The sequence below is a fragment of the Peromyscus californicus genome, unplaced genomic scaffold (genome assembly GCF_007827085.1).
Source record: "Peromyscus californicus insignis strain IS unplaced genomic scaffold, ASM782708v3 Scaffold_12__1_contigs__length_115047231, whole genome shotgun sequence".
NCBI classification, from domain to species: Eukaryota; Metazoa; Chordata; class Mammalia; order Rodentia; family Cricetidae; genus Peromyscus; species Peromyscus californicus.
Genome location: NW_026294413.1, coordinates 36895208 through 36915958, shown reverse-complemented (window position 1 = coordinate 36915958; position 20751 = coordinate 36895208). Strand labels below are relative to the sequence as shown.

The 20751-nt window shown below is 37.3% G+C and overlaps 1 protein-coding gene across 5 annotated transcripts in view; it reads left to right on the top strand.

The window, feature by feature from the left end:
- Positions 1-20751, top strand: part of Tdrd3 (tudor domain containing 3) — a 157614-nt gene that overhangs the window by 115883 nt on the left and 20980 nt on the right. For 4 of the 5 annotated variants that reach the window (XM_052732616.1, XM_052732615.1, XM_052732619.1 and 1 more), the window contains 2 exons: positions 905-1755; positions 6632-6757. In XM_052732616.1, coding sequence (XP_052588576.1) covers positions 905-1755; positions 6632-6757 — 977 coding nt within the window. Of the gene's footprint in view, positions 1-904; positions 1756-6631; positions 6758-18216; positions 18304-20751 lie in introns of all 5 variants that reach the window. The other variant, XM_052732617.1, reaches the window with a different exon arrangement.

Here is a 20751-nt window from a genome sequence, read left to right as displayed (position 1 = left end):
ACATATACAGTATATATACATCCTCTCCTATACACATAAATACAAAAATTTAAGAAGAAAGATTTTTAAATTGAGTATAATTGTTAAAATAAAACATTTCAATATGTTTATAAGATAGGTATTCTTGGGGAAAATTTCTCTTAAATATAGTTGGCAAGCATTTGAAGCCTTGGGTATTTCTTTTTGTCATAATTAATAGATGGTTGGTCTGCGTATTGACACTTAACTAGAAAATAATTCATTTTACTTTAAATGTCAAGTCCAGTGGATCTGCTTTGATGAGTTTTATTTGCTTTTTTGTTTTGCCATTTTGAGTCTCGATTTGTGGTCTGTGAGTTGGAATTTTTAAGCATCTCCTTTATTTTTGTTGACCTAAGCAATTTATATGACAATTCTTTTGCTCCCTCCCAGTGAGTGTTGGAAACATATAGAGACATATTAAACTGGTGTTTAATATCTGGGAGCAATGAGGGTAGTTTTCTTGCAGTGCTAGAAATAGGTCGCCCAAATGTCCTTAGTGCCCATCTTTGGGAACGTGATGACCTTAGGAAATATCCACAGTCCTGGATCTTGACAGTGATTTATGTGAGAACAAACAAAGAGAAAAAACCAAACATGTTCATCAAAGATAAATCGCAGAAGGAAGTGTATATATCCTCTTTTGACGTAATGTGCAGCAGCTAAACTGCTTTTATCTTGATTCACATGACTACTTTAGTTTTCTAATGTGCTAACCAGGAAGACTTCCTGATAGAGAAATAGAACTCAGAAGAAGCCAAGAATTAAGGTAACAAGGTTTGAAGATAGGAGATGTTAAGATAGTAACCAATATAATATGATTTCAAATAAGGAACTCTCCATGCTGTCTCCATCCTAATATGCATGCTGTACTTCTGCCTTTTAGAACCAAAGTCCCAGCCACAGCCCCTTCATCAAGGACAGCACAGAGTGTCAAATGCTGAACAGAATGGGGTGAAAGATAGCAATCAATCAAGACATCTTCCTCGAAATGACACCAGGCAGCCGAGAAATGAGAAACCTCCTCGTTTTCAAAGAGACACCCCCAATTCGAAGTCAGCCTTAGAAAGCAGCGTATTATCTAGAAATAGAGCCTCTGAAAGACCGGGTGGTTCTTCTGGTTCTGAAGTGTGGTCAGAAGAGAGGATCAAGTGTGATAGGCCGTATTCTAGATATGACAGAACTAAAGACACTTCGTACCCAATAAGTTCTCAGCACAACGATGGCGCTTTTAAAAAAAGAGATAACTCTATGCAAAACAGATCAGGAAGAGGTCCATTGTATGCAGAGGCAAGAGAAAACCCACTTCCTCAAGAATTCATAGATTATAATAGTCAAAAACGTGGGAAAAGAGAAAACCAAACAGGTAATCCTGATCATTTTTATGACAGGAAATCACGGACAATGAATAATGAAGCTTTTAGTGGTCTAAAAATTGAAAAACATTTTAGTGCAAATACTGATTACCAGAATCCTGTTCGAAGTAATAGTTTTGTTGGTGTTCCAAATGGAGAGACAGAAATGCAGGTGAAAGGCAGACGCATTGGACCAATTAAGCCAGCAGGACCTGTCACAGCTGTACCCTATGATGATAAAGTGTTCTATAATAGTGGGCCCAAAAGAAGATCTGGGCCGATTAAGCCTGAGAAGGTGATAGAATCATCTATTCCTGTGGAGTATGCGAAAATGTGGAAACCTGGAGATGAATGTTTTGCACTTTATTGGGAAGACAACAAGGTATGGATGTTTCAAGCATGCTGCTATATACAGTGTAATGTTCTGGGAGGGCTCTGTAGGAAGCATCTGTGTGTTTTATTCTGCAGTCATACCTGTTTGGGGCCCTTAAAGAGTTTTATAGATGCGTAATTCATAAAAGAAAAATATTTAACGTTTTTTTGTGGGTGCTTAGAATTTGTTTTGGCTTACATATGAGAACAGTACTAAAAATGATTAAACTTAGTTTGGCTGTATTTCACTTATCATTTGCTGAATTATGTTTACTTTCTTGCAAATTTTACTGATTTCCAAGGGGGGGGAAAATCATTTCAGTGGTACAAAGTTATGTGAATTTTCATTTAAAGAGATTATATATATTCAGCCTGTAAAAAAGAGAGACGCATGTAAGCTAGTTGTTCACCTTGTAATAAATAAATGGATGGTTATTAGTTGCCCAAAAGGGAAAGAAAGAAGTGGGGGAGGAGAAGACGGGGCGGGGGGGGGAGGGGCGAAGGCAAACAGAAGTAGAGTGATAAGAGCCTGGTGAGAGCTAGGAGACCGGGTGAGCACAGAAAGGGACGAGAACCCAGAATGCTGCTTGTTTTCTAATTTTATTAGTTCATTGATAATTTTGAGCAGTGTTTTGATTTTATTGCTACCTTTCCCAACTCCTTTCAGATCTACTCCTCATTCCCTGCCCACCCAACTCTGTGTCCTGTTTTTAAAATTTATTATTTAAAATTTTATTGTACTCATCCAGTTCAATTTGTGCTGCCCATATGGTCTTATCTGTGGGGTCTTTGACTGTAGCATGGTCTACTTACCAGGGGTACATTTTTAGAGGAAATTGACTATCTCAGCAGCTGTCAGCTGCTAGCAGTTCCTCACCTGGGGTGGGACTCTGTGCACTTCTCTCCTTTCCATTCTGTGGTGTGTGTAGTCTGACTTCCGCTTGTCCAGGTCTTGCGCATGCTGCCACAACCACAAATGCTGTGAGTTCATGTGTGAAGCTTCCCGGAAAACATTTTTTTTTTCATTGTAGTCGTCTGTTTCTGCCCCTCTCCCACCATGGTCCTTGAGCCATGGGGGTGGGGGTGTGATATAGATGCCCCATTTGAGACTAAACATTCTACAATCTCTTGTTCTCTGCACCTTGACCAGTTGTGGGTCTCTTTGTTAATCACCGTCTACTGCAAATAGCAGCTTTTTCGGATGTGAGTTGAAGATGGGAATAACAATCAGTCTGTCGGGAGACTGTCTAATACTGTGTCCATTTAGCTGAATAACAGTAGCAGGTTCTACAAGAGGGACTAAGACCCCTCCAGCCATAGGGCCGTGGCTCTAATAATGGTTCCAGGTGTAGGTGTCAGCTTGTGAAATGGGCCTTCAGTCCAATTAGAAAGTGGTTGGGTATGCTCATTATGGTCATGCCACTGTTGTACCATTGGGCATGTCTTGCCAAGGCAGTCATTACTGTTGGCAGGATTCATACCTGGATAAGATTGATGCTTACTTTTCTCCTCTAGTACTGTGCATAGTACCTTTCAGAACTATGAAAGCTAGCCAGTAGGAATGAAGCTTTCAGGTTAGTACTAGCTTGATTATCTCCATGTACTATGACTTAAGTATGTACTGTCTTCAGCAGTAGGGTCTAATCTTCAGTTCTGAAGGGTAATCATTGGCATTGGCAATAACCTGTATTGTTTGGAGTCCGAAAGAGATAACCTGTTTTTGGTATAGCGCTTTTTGTTTGTTAGCTTGTAAATGCCTTATAAGGGCATTCTCACCCTGTTATAGGCTAACTATTTAAATTCTTTCCCTCCTTCCCTCCCTCCCTCCCTCACCCCCTCCCCTCTCTGTGTGTTATGAAGCTTCTACAGTATAGTAGCAGGTTTATATATCACTTTTTCTAAAGGTCTTTATTATTATTTATCTCTTGTTCCTTCCTTGACCCTGCCCTCCCATTCCCACCCAGTTTAGCTCTTCCTGTTCAGTTATCTTTTTTTTTTTTTTTAAATCTTTCTCTCTCCCTTTACTAATTTGCTGACCTCTTTGGGCATTCCAAATGAAGCATGCATACCTGATGATTTAAAGCTAATATTCACAAATGAGAGAAAACGTATTTGTACTTTTCAGTCTCCATTTATCTGTGTATTTCATAATTTTGTTTTTCTGAACAGCTGAATAATATTCCATTGTGTAAATATGACACATTTTCATTATCCATCAGTTGATAGACATCTAGGCTGCTTCCTCTTCCTGTTGTGAAGAGAGCATCAGTGAAAATGGATGAGCAGGTATCTGTATAGTAGAGTATAGAGTCTTTTGGTGTTATTCCCAAACGTGATATAGCTGGATCATGTGGAAGATCTATTTTCCAGTTTTTAGGACCAGCTACTGATATCCACAGTGGCTGTACCAGTTTGGTTTTGGCCATTTTTTTTTTTTTTTTTTTTTTTTTTTTTTTTTTTTTTTTTTTTTTTTTTGGTTTTTCGAGACAGGGTTTCTCTGTGTAGCTTTGCGCCTTTCCTGGAACTCACTTGGTAGTCCAGGCTGGCCTCGAACTCACAGAGATCCACCTGGCTCTGCCTCCCGAGTGCTGGGATTAAAGGCGTGCGCCACCACCGCCCGGCTGGTTTTGGCCATTTTTATTTCATCTTTTGAGAACTCTGTTTAATTGCATGCCCCATTTTTAAATATAATTTTAATCTTTAAAAGACTGAGCCAATAGCTCCAAGGCTTGGAGTGGGAATGTGTGCCCAACTTACTTTTCCTTGCTAGGATTTGGTGTGGTCTGAACTTGCACAGGTTTTGTACAAGCTGTCCCAACTGCTGTGAGTTCGTTCACTGCCCTGCTCTGTCCAGAAGACAATGTTTTCCTGTAACCATCCACTGCCATAGGCTTTTTCTACTCCCCGAGGCTTGGGAAGCTGTTGCAGTATTTGTGTTTCCTTTAGGACTAAGCATTCTGCAGTCTCCTACTCTCTGAACCTTGGCCAGTTGTGGGTCACTGTGTCAGTCACCATCTACTAAAATTGACGCTTTTCAGATGGGTCTATGAGTAACAATTTAGAAATTGTTTTAATACTGTGTCCATTTAGCAGCATGATACTGCTTTTGGTACGATGGCCATTTTCATAGTATTAATCCTACCAAGCCATGAGCATAGGAGTTCTTTCCATCTTCTGGTATCTTCTTTAATTTCTATTTTCAGTGTCTTAGGTTTTCACCGTGTAAGTCTTTCACTTCGTTGGTTAGATTTATTACACGATATTTTATTTGAGAAAAATTTAGTCATTTTATTTTATGTGTATGAGTGTTTTGTCTGCATGTAAGTATGTGCATCATGCCCATGTGCCTGGTGCCCATGGAGTTCAGAAGAGGGAGGTCATAGTATAGTTGGAAGATTTCCTGTATCCCAGCCTGCTGACTGTCAGGACAAATCTCTCCCACTCTCGTCCCCCAAGTAAACACACAGAGGCTTCTATTAATTGTAACTGCATGGCCATGGCTCAAATATTTTGCTAGCTAGCTCTTATATCGTAAATTAGCTCATAACTATTAATCTACATATCGCCACATGTTCAGTGGCTTTACCTGCGTCCCATTACATGTTGCTCCTTGAGTGGCAGGATGGCGTCTCTCCCTGCCTTCTTCCTGTCTCTCTTTTTGAATTTCCTGCCTGCCTCTATGCTGCCTGCCATAGGCCAAACGGCTTTATTTATCAACCAATCAGAAAACACATATTTGCAGCGTACAGAAAGACATCCCCCATCATCATAGTCCCCTGGAACTAGAGTTACAGATGGTTGTGAGAATGTTCATGCCTGGTGCCCATGAAGGTCAGAAGAAGGGCTCAGGGCCCTAAATTGGAGTTAAAGCTGGTTGTGAGCTACTAACCAGTGCTGGGAACCAAGCCCAGGTCTTCATCAAGGGCAACAAATGCTCTTAGTCACTGAGCCATCTTCCAGGCTCAAAAGTATTTTATTTCATATTCTGAGGCCATGGTGAATGGTGTTGGTTTCTAGATTTCTTTCTCTGTGTATTTGTCATTTGCATATAGGAAATGACATATACTGATTTTTTATACCTGTTTTATTTTCTGCCACTTTGCTGAACATAGTTATCAGCCTCCAGTAATGACAACAACACTCATCAGCTAACTCTTGGCAAGTCTAAAACTACCACCTTCAGGAGCAAGGATATCTCTGTGGTACTCTTGTCAATAGCCAAAGACGTAAAAGCTTTGGATATGAATGATCAACCGTAGATAAATGGAGTAACGGAGAGCAGATCTACCTGTGTTCCAATAATTGAAATTGGCAGACGAGCTCCTTCAGCAAGTACTGAGTATTAAACAAATGATAACTCAGTAGTTGATAAGCATCAGGTTGGGGATATGTAAGTTAGTTAGTTAGTACTGATATCCAAATGCCTTAGTTGTTTTCCTAGGCTGCAGTGTGAATCTTGAACATGCTGTGAACTGACATAATTTGAGAAGCTCAAAATTGAAACACATTCTGAAAACAACCCAGAACACAATAGTGGGTCTGAAAACACTAGAGGAAGGAAGAGAGGGGTGGTTGCCAAAGTCCTGAGATAAGGACATCCTAGCATGCTGCTCTAAATTAAGTAGCACCCAGACAGGAAAAGGAAACACCAGGGATTAACTTGACACTCATATGAGATGTACTAGTTATTACTAAAATATATTAATTAAGAATCAACTTGTTCTTGGTACATACTTGGAGTTACCTAACTTTTAGAAGGATGCGGAGAATGTGAATTTTGTTACCTTTTGTCATTTTATTGACCATATTAAGATGTACTGGCAGAGTAGAATTGCCTCTGTAGACAGCACTGATGTCCTATTTCAAACTTGTTTTTGCCTCCTCAGTTTTACCGAGCAGAAGTTGAAGCGCTCCATTCTTCTGGTATGACAGCGGTTGTTAAATTCACTGATTACGGAAACTATGAAGAGGTGCTACTAAGTAATATCAAGCCCATTCAAACAGAGGCATGGGTACGTGATCCAAATTCTGTACAAAGGCTACTTTGAAGAAAATAAATAGCTCTAAAAGATTAGGCATAGTCATACAAAAATTGCAAGTGAAAAATATTGAGTTTGTTTGAAAGTGGCTATTCCAACTAAAGATTTCAAGTTTATCTAAACTAAAAATGAATGCATTACAGTTACTTCAGTGTATAATGTGTTGCTATATCATGCTTTGGAAATAGTTACCCTTGTTTACATGTTTGCCAAATATTTGTATGTGTAAAATTGGGTTTCATGCATATTTTCTTTTTCAAATTGTTACTTTAAATTCAGCTCAGTTATGCCCCAAATTTGTCAAATTTCAATCTCTATGGGATACATGATTTTGTTTATTAAATTAGGTACCTATACAATTTAAAAAAGCACTTTAAATGATATGGTTTTGTATATTGTTTACCACATGCATAGCTTTACACATGCATGTGTGCAGAGTAAATAGCTCAGCTTATTAATTAATTAATTTTATTACCAGTTGTTTGTCAAAGCTGTAAAATAACTTTGATCATGTAAGTTAGAATTTCTGTGGCCTCATAGAGTCCATGTTCTATAGGACTTCCCTATCTTTATACAGGCTGATTATCATCCATATGTAAGTACAAATAGCCAGAGAGAAGTGGTGTCCTACAATTTTTATTTTCATTAATTTGTTGTGATTTCCCTAAAGTGTCAGAATATAACAAAATCATATCGTCCTCCCAGGAACCCTCATCTCTGGATCCCTACATTGCCTTTTCATGAGCTGCTTTTAGATTCGGTGTTTTAACGTTTTTCTGTCATGTCCTTATTGGTGTCCCCATCCTCCATTACAAATAAAGCAAGACCACAAAATCCAATGGTCGTCTTCACATTCAGAGGCCTGGATATTTGTTGCCTTCTTATTCAAGAAAAACTATTATTTTCTAAGGTAATTTAGCATTTTACTTTACAGTATGGTATTACTGGTGGGTAATAGGTTTAATTAAGAAGGCACTCCTTCAGCCTCATTTCTAAAGTTTCATAGTTTTTCTCTAAAAGACTGAGATACCATCATTTTCTAGTTCATATTTTTTCTTTCTTGGTAAAACTTGGTTTCAATATTTTCACTCTTCTCGATCTCATGTAATGGGCTATTTTAATCTTGACCCCCTTTTTGTTAATACTTTCTAATCCAGTTTTCTCAGTAAAAGTGATTGTTTACTGAATCTGTATTTCTAGAATTTGAATTATGGCTTGCTGTTTTTACATTCTCCCAGTCGTTTTAGTCAGAGCATTCAGTGTTAAAATGGAAGTCATGTTTTTAAGGTGTAATTGTGCTTACTTTATCTAGAGGCTTACATGATATAAGCTCAGGCCTCACAAAGCCCAGGCTAGACTCAGTCATGTAGCCAAGAATGAGGTTAAGCCGATTATTCTGCCTTTCCCTTTCTTTTTTTTTTTTTTTTTCTTTTTTTTTTTTTTTTTTTGGTTTTTCGAGACAGGGTTTCTCTGTGTAGCTTTGCACCTGTCCTGGAACTCACTTGGTAGCCCAGGCTGGCCTCGAACTCACAGAGATCCGCCTGGCTCTGCCTCCCGAGTGCTGGGATTAAAGGCGTGCGCCACCACCGCCCGGCTGCCTTTCCCTTTCAAGTGCTGGGGTTACATGTGTGAACTCTTATGCCACCTTCAAAGTAGAATTTTTATGTAATTTAGTTTTTGTATTTTTAGAAATCTTAGGGATTAATTTTACTTTTTTCTTCTAAAAGAAGTATTTAGTTTTCTTCCTCTGTATTTGCTTTTCTAGGGCAGTTATACCTGATGACATTTGTTCCTCACTGAAACTTCCCCCATATAGAGGTGTTTGGTTCTGAAGGGCTACAGGCAATACTTTTGCTTTTCTGCCTTAATAGTCCTCACGGCCCTTACCTTGATTTTTATTTGTGTAAGCGTATCTGGATGATGATTTTTGTCAGATGTCTCAGCTGGTTCAGTGATTATATTCTGAGCCATAATACACTGTTGAATACTCATTTATGGTTTATTTTCACATATTTTAAGCTTGAATAAGATGCCTAAACTATTTTGTAGAAGTAGGATAAAATCACTACATCTTCTGGAGATTTTGCCAGTTTTCCCTCCTGTGTGAGGATTTTTGCATAAATTTATGTAACTGAATCATGGGCATCATTGCCGGGGGAAACATCAGCCATTCCTCTCTGCAAGAGTAGTTACTTGAGAGAAACATCTCCTTGAAATATAGATGCCACCAGCTTAACAATTCTTTTCTTATCTCCATTTAAAAAATATCTATGTGTGCATAGATACATACATAAAAAGCCACTGCAGCAATACAATCTATGCAGATGTCAGTACCTGTGATGGAGAGTCAGGTAGAATTCTCTCAGCTCCTCAGAGTATTCATGTTGCAGTCTAGGAGCATGTTTCTGTACGTTGAGACTGTATCAAGGTTAAGTTCATCAAAACACTACAAAATTATAAGCAATGCATCCACTGTAACAATAGGAAGACAACCCCAGTTGACTGACTCTACAGAATTCAAGGGCTGCAGAGAATTTGTTAAGGGGCCTTAGCACAATTATTCATTTATACTGTGGATTATCAAACGTTTAGTTTTTAAATTCTTGCACTACATATGCGTGTTTGTATTTTTATGTGAAATAGTATGTTTATTTGATTAAGGTTCATGTTTGTTATTGGCAAAAAATGTTGGAAAAATCTCTAAGTTTTCCAAGAAGATGTTTTTCAAGTAATATGCAGAACAACCAAAAACAGCTTGCATATAAACCAAAAAAAGCCTTTATAAAAAACAGTTGCTTGTACTGCTTTTCAAAGATGTAAGGATAAATCATCAAGTAAAAAGCATGAAATATTAAGAAACATAAAGACTAAGTTAATAGTCGATTGTATGGAAAATTAAAATAAAAGTTAATGCTTTAAATCTAAGTGTTAATGTTTTTCTCGTGAGGTTTATGGGATATTTATCTTACATATGTTAGTAGGATGAATATCTATTTATTTTTCGTTCCAATCTGGTATGCCCACATTTTTATTTCTAGTACATATTCAGGAATGATACTTTAGATACTCAAAATATATGTTCTGATTTTGACTGATTATTCTTTGAAAATGATTTATTAAACATCTTGTTTTATTAACCTTGAACTTTTGTTTTTTATTATGACTAGATTTCACCTGGCTCTTTTTACTATTGTAGGAAGTTGTCTTATTTTATGTTGTTGTTGTTTTGTTTTGTTTTTTCTATTTTTTTATTAAAAATAGATTTTTTAATACAGTATATTCTGATTGCGATTTCCTCTCCCCCAACTCCTTCCCTACTCCCCTCCCCACCCTGATTCACAACCTTTCTTTCTTTCTCTCCTTAGAAAAGCAAACAGGCACCTAAAAATAATAATAAAATAAAAAATTAAGATAAAATAAGTCTTAATATCTAACTTGTAATAAACTTTCTAATTATCATGTATAATGTGACATTTATAGTTCATTTTGAGCTATATAAATGCTCTAATTTTTCCCTCTGATACTCTTTTTTTCTTTGGGACTCTATAATGTCCCCTAAACAAAACAAAACAAAAAACACCCTAAAATAAAATAAATAGAAAATAAGTGGTTTTTTTTAAATTTTGTGCTTGTATGTTGTATGCTGTTGTGCACATGTGTGTGCTATTGAAACATTATAGAACTATCCTCATTTTAGCAAAGTAGTTGATACATTATGGTAATATACATGGAAAAATCCATACTGTTTTTTAATCCTCTCTAATGTATGAGAAAACATTAGCAAGGAAATCTGTTAATGGTCCTCCCTGCAGGCCCCTTTCTAATGGGTTCCTTTGAACTCCAAAACTAAGATGAGGAAACGAGTATAAGATCCCACAGGCATTTTGGAAACCCTGTGAAATAGTTGGCTGTGTGGCACAGATTTACCTTTTGTTTTTCTGGAGTTGTTTCTGAAAGGCTCCTTTACACTTGGGGCACTACTGTCTCCTGAGTTTTCAAGTGCCGTCAGGACTTAGATCTTGTGAGACTGTTATGTCCAAGAGATGTTTTGGAGCATGCTGGTATCTAAGCTTTCTCTGAAAAGTGCTCACAACATGTCCTGCTTCTATCAGGAAGTGATCGCAGCTGGGCAGTGGTGGCGCACGCCTTTAATCCCAGCACTCGGGAGGCAGAGCCAGGTGGATCTCTGTGAGTTCGAGGCCAGCCTGGGCTACCAAGTGAGTTCCAGAAAAGGCGCAAAGCTACACAGAGAGACCCTGTCTTGGAAAACCAAAAAAAAAAAAAAGTAAATAAAAAGGAAATGATTGCTGTTTAGCTGTTAGTCCATCCAGAGAATCACGTTGTCTAGATAATGGTGAGTTCTACAACCTTAGCATGCACATGGTATTGGGCGGTCATTCTGGAAAGTGACAGATAGGTTGTTATTATGTTTTAAAGTAATCATCCTGTCTTGAGTTTTTTTTTTTTTTTTTTTTTTTTGGTGAGGTCATTTATTACTCAACAGATATTCCTTGCATACTTCCCAGGTAGTATTTCTGTGAGTAGTATATATAAGTCCACAAAAACCTCCACCCCGTACACAAAAGTAATTTATCTGTTAGATGAAGCTATCTTCAGTATAAGTCTTGTTCTTACTCTTAAACTTTTAAGGAAAACACTAGTAGAGGTGATTCTTTATTCCACTTCAGTTTGAAGACAGAATTGTTGTTTAAGAAAATACACCAATGAACTTCTGTATTAAAACCATGGTTTTTCTGCAGCTGGGGGGATGATTCCATGGATAAAGTGTTTGCTGTTCAAGCAGGAGGGCCCAAATTTGGTTCCCCAATACCTATGTCAAAAGCCAGGAATAGAGTTTCACATCCATAAGCACAGGGCTGGGAATTGAACAGGAGAACCCTAGGCTCACTGGACAGCCACTAGAGCCAGTGAACTTCAGTGAGACCATCCCAAGAACTAAAGTGTAAAATGATAGATAATAGCAGTATTTACCTTCATCCTCACTGTATATGCGCACAAGTATGTGCACACGAGCGCACACACACTCACAGGCATACAAAATACTAATGGAAAATAAAAAATACATCTTTCTATTTATTTCATTATGGCATCTTTTGTTTTGTTTGGGTTTGGTCTTTTAATATAAGTTATTGCTGTGCTCTGCAGGCTGGCCTTGAACTCTGGGCTTAAATAACCTTCCGTAGTAGAAGTGTAGGACTGTTGTGCTATGACTGGTTGGTTTCCAGTTTAAACAATAAAATTTAGCCTGGCCTGGTGGCATATGCAGAGATCACAGTACTCAGGAGGCTGAGAGAGGAAGTTCACAAATTCAAGATCACCTTGGATTGTGTACTCTGTCCTACAACCTTAGCTACATAATTAAGCCCTATCTGAACTTTTAGTTTTGAAGTAACTTTGCACAAGCTTGTCTTTCTTCCAATGATAGCATCCTGGGGAGCACATTTAAAAGTTTCCCTTTCAAATTCAAATGACATTCATAAAAAGTCATAAATTATTATTCCACCAAAAACACATTTTTTTTTTTTTTTAAAAAAAAGCATTGAGGAACAACGAAAATCCTAACTTATTGAGAAGGGAGATATGGAGTTAGGATAGATAGAACAATGAGTTAAAAAGGAATCCTTAAATGTATGAGAACAAGGTCATGTTAGTAATTTAATTAGGCTGTATGTAATTAGGACAGGATATCGAAGATCATAGTAGACATTAAAATGAAGACAATTTCAAGACAATAGAAATTAACTTGAAAAGAGATTAGAATTATGTAACAGTGAGGCTTCACCAGTAGTATTTAGTTCAGATGCCTGTTTCATCAGAGACTTGCCATTCTTGCTGATAAATTCTTAAATATGTTAGTGCCTGTATTACTGCTAAGAACATAATTTGTTTTGGCCACTCACTAAAGCATGTTCCCCACCCCCACCCCCCACAATATTTTGGGAAACATCCAAAGTTTACCATGTGGACAATGTTCATTTTCTTTTGTGCCTTAAAGTCAGAAGCAAACTGTATGTCTAGTTTGAACATAAAACATCCTTTTAAATTGTGGAGCCTGAACTTCATTTCATCTATGTTATTTCTTTTTGATGTTTTTAAATTTTTATGATGCTGTACTTGAACCCTTATCCTTGCGTGCTGTAAGTACGTTATTCCACAGCTGAACTATATACCACCTTTAAACTTCATTTCAATTCATTTATTACTTTTGATGTGATTTATTTCTTCTTTAGCTATTACTCAACATCTCATGATTCCTACAGGAGGTTGTGGGCTGTACTTGAGCGCTTTACTGGAGATAGGAAAGCTGCTAAGATGGGAAAGGGTGTGACTCCCTCATAAGTGTACGCCATACTCAGGGAAAGGGTGTGATTCACTCCTAAGTGTACCCATACTCACAAATACAGCACCCTAAAACTGTTCATAACCTTTGAAACTCAGATTCAGATGTGACAGATAAACCAAATGGAGTATTGTGAAAACCTTGAGATTAGCTTTGGCCCAGCTATAATAATCTACAGAGGTCTTTTATGCCATCATTGAAATTATGCTATTTTCAAGACCTATAAAAAACGTTATGTCAGAATTTTAATATAATACGTTGTGATCTCTTCAGGTCATATTTAAAGACCTGTACAAAGAATTTTAGATTAATCTGAAATGCCTTTTATTGAGCAGTGAAAGTATAGATTGTATTATTACTTGTTTCTTTTTTCTGAAGGTGAGATACCTCCCAAAGTGAAGTAACATGGAGGGAACTATTGACAGCTCGATGTCTTTCTTTTAAAGTTATTTTAATGATACTCCTCAGATCTGTTGCTAACTTTAATTAGAGCTTATAATGCAATTTATGCTTGAAATTAAATATTAATATCATGTATCAGGTTAGCATAAAATTGCCTTTTTTGCATAGCCAGATAATTCTAGGTGGAGACGTTACATTAATCTGTTATCACTTAAGCCTCTCCTTTACTAATGCCGACTAAAGTGTGGGCTTATGAATATATTATGTTGGTTAATTAAGGAGCTAATTTATGATGCTTTATTGTTTACTGAATATAGTTTTAACATTTTCCTTCAAAGCAGTTTTTATGGGGTCTATTGAGTGAAGGCCACAGTTGAAGGGCCTGGAATTGTCAGATGCACTTACCTTCCCTTTTGACACCTGACTCAACAGATGAAGAGTTTGTGTGTAAATACTGCCTTTCTGTTTGCTTTGAAGCCACGATTTTACTGCTCTGAGTTCTACTATTCTCTTGCAAATATATGCAGAGTATATTTGCTGATATACTCATTGCCTAGGAAATCTAGTAGTAAATACATAAATCTGAACGATATTCTTGTTATGTTTATTTCTGTGTTCCTGAAAACTTCAACCTTATTTTGGGAATGTGCCTTAACAATATTAAATGACAATTTATGTTAAAGATTCTGTTAAATTGGAAGAGGTGATTTTCTTCAATTAAAGGATATACAATTCTGCTTTTGTTTCTGGTGAATTTGGGGGCCGGTTCACCTCTGTCTGTAATAGCAAACAATACTGTTGCTCACTGTGCTGTAGGATCGCTCTCGTCAGTTGGAATTCCCTCAGTGCAGCTTTCTGTCCTTAGTCAGTGATGTGCATGAACCCTGACAATATTGAGCAGTGGACATATGGTACATATTTGACTTTATACTATAGCGAATTATCAGTAATCCATTTCTTTTAAAATCGTCTGTAGTAATTTTAGCCATCATTGTTTTCATTCTGTTTCCTAAAAACTACATCTTTGATTTTTATCTTAATTTTTTTTTTTTTAATCCTCTGGTAGGCTGATCCCTGGTGGCTTAATTTCCCATACTTTACTGGACCAGTGCTGCTTATTGTAGAGTCATATACAGTAGGTTTTATCACCGTATACCTAGCAAAGAGTGGAGTTGTTCTATTTTCTTGTGATAAGCGCTTCGGTGCTGCGAAGTTTCCAGTTCCATTAAACTTGGAAACTACCTGCAAGAGTTTGCTTCTCTTTGGGACTGGAATAACTCCCTTAGTGGCCTGTCATTGGCTGAGAGCTGCAATCGGAAGGGAGAGAAATACTGCAACAGTGAGTAACATTTAATTGCCCTAAGCCTCCCGTGGTCTATTGAGTGTAAACACAATGGAGAGGTTCTAGTTAGGCATCTTAGAGCAGTCTAAGAAAGCGAAAATCATTGGTGTTTCCTCATGCCTGATCAGTCTAGTTTTCTCAACTACATTCTAGGGACATGAGTACTTAAAGAAATTTGGAAAATGTGAGTTAATTAAGTATATTTTTTGATTATAGAACTTCCTTGATTTGATATCAAGTTAATAAGCACTTTAGGTCTACCAAGAGGAAGAGTTAATATGCAGAGCTTCACAGACTCACTTGCTCATGGATTCCTTAATTCTGCTTTGTTGAGAACCTGTACAGAAAGTCTAAAGGAGATGCTTGGCAAATGTCCTGTTTCCCTAACTTGCTTTCAAATTTCCCATCTATAAGATGGGAAAGATTCATCTTCAAAGTATGAGGTGATTTTTCAGATGTTTAATAATGTGGTGTTTAAACATATAAAACCAATTTCCTCCAACATCCCAAGATTTTGCCTTCTGCCAATAAAGACAAAATATATTTCTAAAACTGTATGACCCTTTTTAATGACCTTATGTTTTTAGTAATTGGATTTTGTTATGTAGAGGTGAAGATTTTATTTTACATATAATTATTCAGAACTCAATGATTTTTTTAATTTGATTTTATCTAATTGTGCAAGTTTTTATATATTAACTTTAAGAAATTACTCCTTGGGAAGATTTCCATTGTAATATTCCTAGTAAGGCCTTTTCTGCACACTTGACCTAATAGTCCACAATTTTTTATATATTCCAGCAGTAAGATACTTTCATATGTGTTTTTCTTCAGTAATCTAGCTTAAGATAAAATCTGAAGCTATTCTTTTGTTAAGCTGTCATTGATTACTAAATAAAAAAGTGCCCAAAGCAGTTAGTTCAATTGAGTGCTTCTTAAACGGAGGGGAGGATCCCAGGAGATCAGAGCTTCTGTTGTCTGCCAATATTTATGTGGTTCTTTTTATGGTAGGCTAGTGTGTTTTCTCCCAAATCTTCGCGTACTATCATTTTTGATTCAATAGAAGTTGTTGCTTTAAGCCTCTTAGGAAAGAAACCCTTGTCCTCCGCTTCTCAGGCTCTCTTGTCTCATTTTCCCAGTACCATTCCTTTCATCAGATAAATGAATAATCTAGAGTCTAATTTCAGCATTTATTTGTAAGAGCTTTTGAAGGTGGAAGGGTATTATTTTAAAAAATACCTTTTTTCAGATACTTAGAAAGTATCTAAGTGCTAGCTCTTCTAAACTTGATGGTGTCAGAGTTTAAGCTCATGTGAAAACCAAGTTGGCACTCAAAACAGTGGAAGGTGGTCAGTAATTATTGAGTAATTAATGCGGTTGTGGTATCAAAGACTCCTTCTTAGACACCAAACCTAAACATCACAACTCCATATGGTAAATTTTACAAGGACTGTGTGTTCTTTTTGTGTAAATACTTCTTTGAAAAATAGAGGATTGTGTATGTGAAGTAAGAGATATATTTTCCTCTCTAGCAGCTAGCTACCTGGTAAAGAACTGGTAAGACACCATCAGACTGAAATGGCACAATCTGTCAGCATTGCTAGTGTGGTTCCAGGTTACAGTTTTGTTGCGCATGCCATGGGAATGGATAATTTGGAGAAAGTAACCTTAGAAGCCCAACATTGATTTTCTAAAACTCTGATTTTCTTTGATAATCATTTCCTGGTATGTTAAAAATTATGCATAAGTATACTTTCTTTTCTTAGATGGTGTAATTAGGGTCAATCCTTTGAGTCATGATTTACAAAGAGCTTATTGTACAAAACATGGTATTAGAAGTTAGCTTAATTTAGCTCTGTATGGTTCAGACTCTAAAAATTACCATCATATAATCTTTTTAAGTATTGGTAATTATTTTTGGTACCACTTAATGAATGACTTAGAACAGCATAATAGGTACTTATCTGAAAAGACTTAGGTAAATAAAGTTTGCAGTGATCCAGAACAACTACAGAAATGTACTTTTTCTGATAAGATGACCAAAAGAATGGTAGATTTCAAAAATAAATATGAAACAAGCCTTAAAGAAACTTACCATGAGCTCAAGGGTATTAATATTTTATGTTTGTTACATCTTTTAGGCAACTCACCCTCACTTATGTACCCTCCTCTGCCTCTTCCTTCTTATCCAAGCCTTTTTTCCTTTATTTTGCCCTCTTTGTTATACCTTTCATTTTGAAGATATCAAGTGATTAACTCTTAGGCTTGATACTTTCCAACTCAGAGAGAACTATGGTTCAACTGGTGTCGGGTGAAAAGGAGTAATGGTTTGAGACTCAGGAAATGGCTAGAAGCTTTGGGCATGAATACCTTGATATCCTCAGTGTTCATTTATATAAATGCTTACTTTGCCCTTGACCCTGCTAGTTCTCATGAAGACTACCAGGGTCTACAGTGTGTGAATATTTACTGCAAAAAGGTCCAGAAATGACGACAAGGTGGCCACAGGCATAGGCAATTTGGATTGTATCCTTATATTCTTAGGACATTAGAAAAGGAAGTAAAATTTCCCATTGAATTTTTTCATATTATGTTAGAAATGCGAAGAAATTAAAATACACCCCCTTGAGAAAAGGTGATGTATTATTCTCCAAGCTAGATAGTGGAAAGTCTAAATTTTGTTACAGAAATTTAGTTCTAAACAGCAGCACTAAAAATATTTTAGATATCATTTATAAAAGAATATAGGTGATATCAAAATAATAATGTGTACACATTTCTTTTGAAAACTATGTGGGCTATGAAAAATGAATGGACTTTTCATTCTACTGATTGTAGGTTTTAAATATGGCATAATCAATGAGTGAAGGTGATTAAACTGGTCCTCTCAGCATGGAATACTATTGGTAGGTTGGTGTCTTGGCTCTTCAGTTTTCAGAATCCTTCTTATAATGTAATTTACAAGGTGTAACTGAACCTGCTAAATAAAAGCATTGAGCAAACTGCTTAAAATAATTTTAATTGTAAATAAATAAAGTTTTGTTTTCTAAAGTGACAGTTATTATGCTGTGAGATTTTAGTGACTTTTACCTAAATAGCAAAGTCTAGCCAGATGTAACTTTGGACGTTATTACCTTTTACTGCCATTCTTGAGCCCAAGGTTAGTAAACATTTTCAGATTCTCTGTGCTCTGTCCTGAAAGGATTTGGTGGAAAGGGTCACAGGAAGAGAGTGAAATGTCTGCTCTGCTCAGCCTTTGAAAGAGGGGAAAGGGCAGGGCTGGTCATGGGCAAATTACTTCCACCTCCCTTTTTGCCCCTGCTTCAGCTCCAGGGGAGCTGGGAATGCACAGGAGGAATCAGAAGACCTGGGTTCCAGTCCCGGCTCTGCCACTTACTACCTATGTGACCTTGGGTAAGTTACCTGACATCTCTGAGTCTCAATTTCACTATAGGATGTTGTGGGGATTAACTATGATCTTCATAAATGGGAAATGTAGCCTCCCAACATCTGTAGAGACAATTTTTATTACCATGGGCTTGACCTCTCCCTGTTCCTCTGACGTCTCGTGTTCTGCCTTGTGCCCTCTTGAAGCAGTCCAGATGACGTCACTACTTTTGCTTTTCCCCATGCCCTCTCTGTACTGGAACCATTGTTCCTGCCCTGTGCATGCTTCTCGGAGTATAAAACTAAGTGGACTAATCTTCACACTGGACTGTGGGATACTGTTATCCCTTCTCAGCCTGCTCTCACCTCCCTTTAATCATCTCAGAATTGCATGCTTAAGAACTTCAAAGAATAAATTGAATGCATGAAGAACTGAGACAGTGTTGAAGGAAAGGATTTAGGTAGAGGGAAGGTCTTTTAGCCCTGTCTCCACCTCCTCCATTGCCAGGCAGATTGACTGGGAAAACTGAAGGCAAATGTTCCTCTCTTTATTCCTGTGTGGAAATAAGTTCCTCAGTGGTCTCACTGGAAACCTAGATTCTTAACCTGAGGAGCTCTGTAGAGAAGAGAGAAGAGGTGGGATGCCTATGTGTTCAGTCAGCTCTACAGGGTACAGCTTCCTCTGTTAGGCACCCGACTTTATTGACAATGCTTTCCTCTCTGGGTGTTCAGTTGTGAAGGGTGCATGGAACTAAGGAATGATATGCTTCCTGGATCACACACATGGCTTCAGACCCAATGATCCTTCTAGGGCTTAAGGAAAGTGTGATGATGCTCTGTTTGGTTCGACTTTTCCCACAGTCTAAGAACGCTTAGTCTGGCACTATAAATAACAGTAGCCATTTACCATGGGTTGCTTGCCATTAATGCCTGATTGCCATGCAGCACAGTAACACTCATATCATTATTAGATTAATTTTATTAAAAACTTTGCTTTTTTTTAAGCCTTGAACCATTGACTTACACTTCATATGGTTTCTTGCTGAAGTAGCAGTGCCATCTCTTACAACTAAAACTAGTTATAAATAACTAGTACAGTTTTAGATTTATTTACCAATCAATGGAAAAATTTTAATGATAACACTCATGCTGTCAAGGATACAGTGAAATAGGGACCCTGATAAGGTGCTGAAGGCAGTGTGCATTGACAAGATCTTTGACAACCCTCCCCGGCCAGGTATCAGAGTACTCAAATTTAAAGCCAGTCATTCTGTAGTTGCTATGTCTCCAAGGACTCAGTAATGGGATCTCAGCACCGTCCTTACAGCAAGAAACTGAAAGCCATATAAGTGTCTGACAATACAAAATGGTGAATTATTTGCCAGAAACATCACATGAAATCTGTTATTTATGTTAACAGTTTACAGGCCTGAATGGAAATATATGAACATAATTGTTTTAAAATAATAAAGTTATACATGGCTCCTATAATTTTCCATTATGTTTTCAATTGGAAAAGTCAAAAGTAAATAAATGAGCAAAAATTGTTCTGCGACAATTCATCCTCAGTTTTTGGTCTTTTCATACTTGCCTGAAGAGCATTTGATACACAAACAAGACAGCCTTTCTGTGTTTATTAAGCTCAAGCTAGCAGCCTGCCACTTACCCAGTTTCCAGTGGAGGTTCTCCCTGGGAACTCTTTTTAAAGTCTCTCTAACTTAATGACCATATTGTTGTCCAAAGGCATCAGCAAAATTCAGTTTTTAGAAAATGCCTCTAGAAATAGTTTTCCAGAATTTGCTAGTTATAGTACTATAATCCCGAGGACACTAACATCTTTCAGGCCCCCTTTTTAAGATTTTATTTTATGTGTCTGGGTATTTTACCTCCATGTATGTTTGTGCACCACGTGTGAATTGCCTGAGGAAGCCAGAAGAAGGTGTCAAATCACCTGGATCTGGAGTTGCAGATGGCTCTGAGCAGCCATTTGAGTGCTAAGAATCAAATCAGGGGCCTCTGAAAGAGCAGTTTCTACTCTTAGCCTCTGAGCCATCTCTGCAGCCCATATAGTCTTCTTGAGCTCATCTTGATGCCAGATATAACACATTCATTGGCAAATGTTAGGTGTCCGTGTGTGTGTGGGGGGGATGATTTAAATTCTGTTATTTCCTATATTTATTGTTCCTTTGCAGGGAGGTATTTCAGTTAAAGGAGCAAGAAAATAAGATAGGAAATTACTTCTAAAAACTACTGTGTAGCTGGGTATGGTAATACATGCCAAATCCCTTCACTAAGAAAGCTGAGCTCAGGAGTTTGAGATCAGTCTAGGTAACATATAAAACCCACCTCAAAATCAATAGCAACAAGCAAACAAATAACCAAGACAAAACAGAAGACCTTTAATCTCATGAAGTGTAACCTAATCTGTTGATTTTTCTGTTTAGTATTAACTCTTTTATGAAGAGAAAGTGAGAA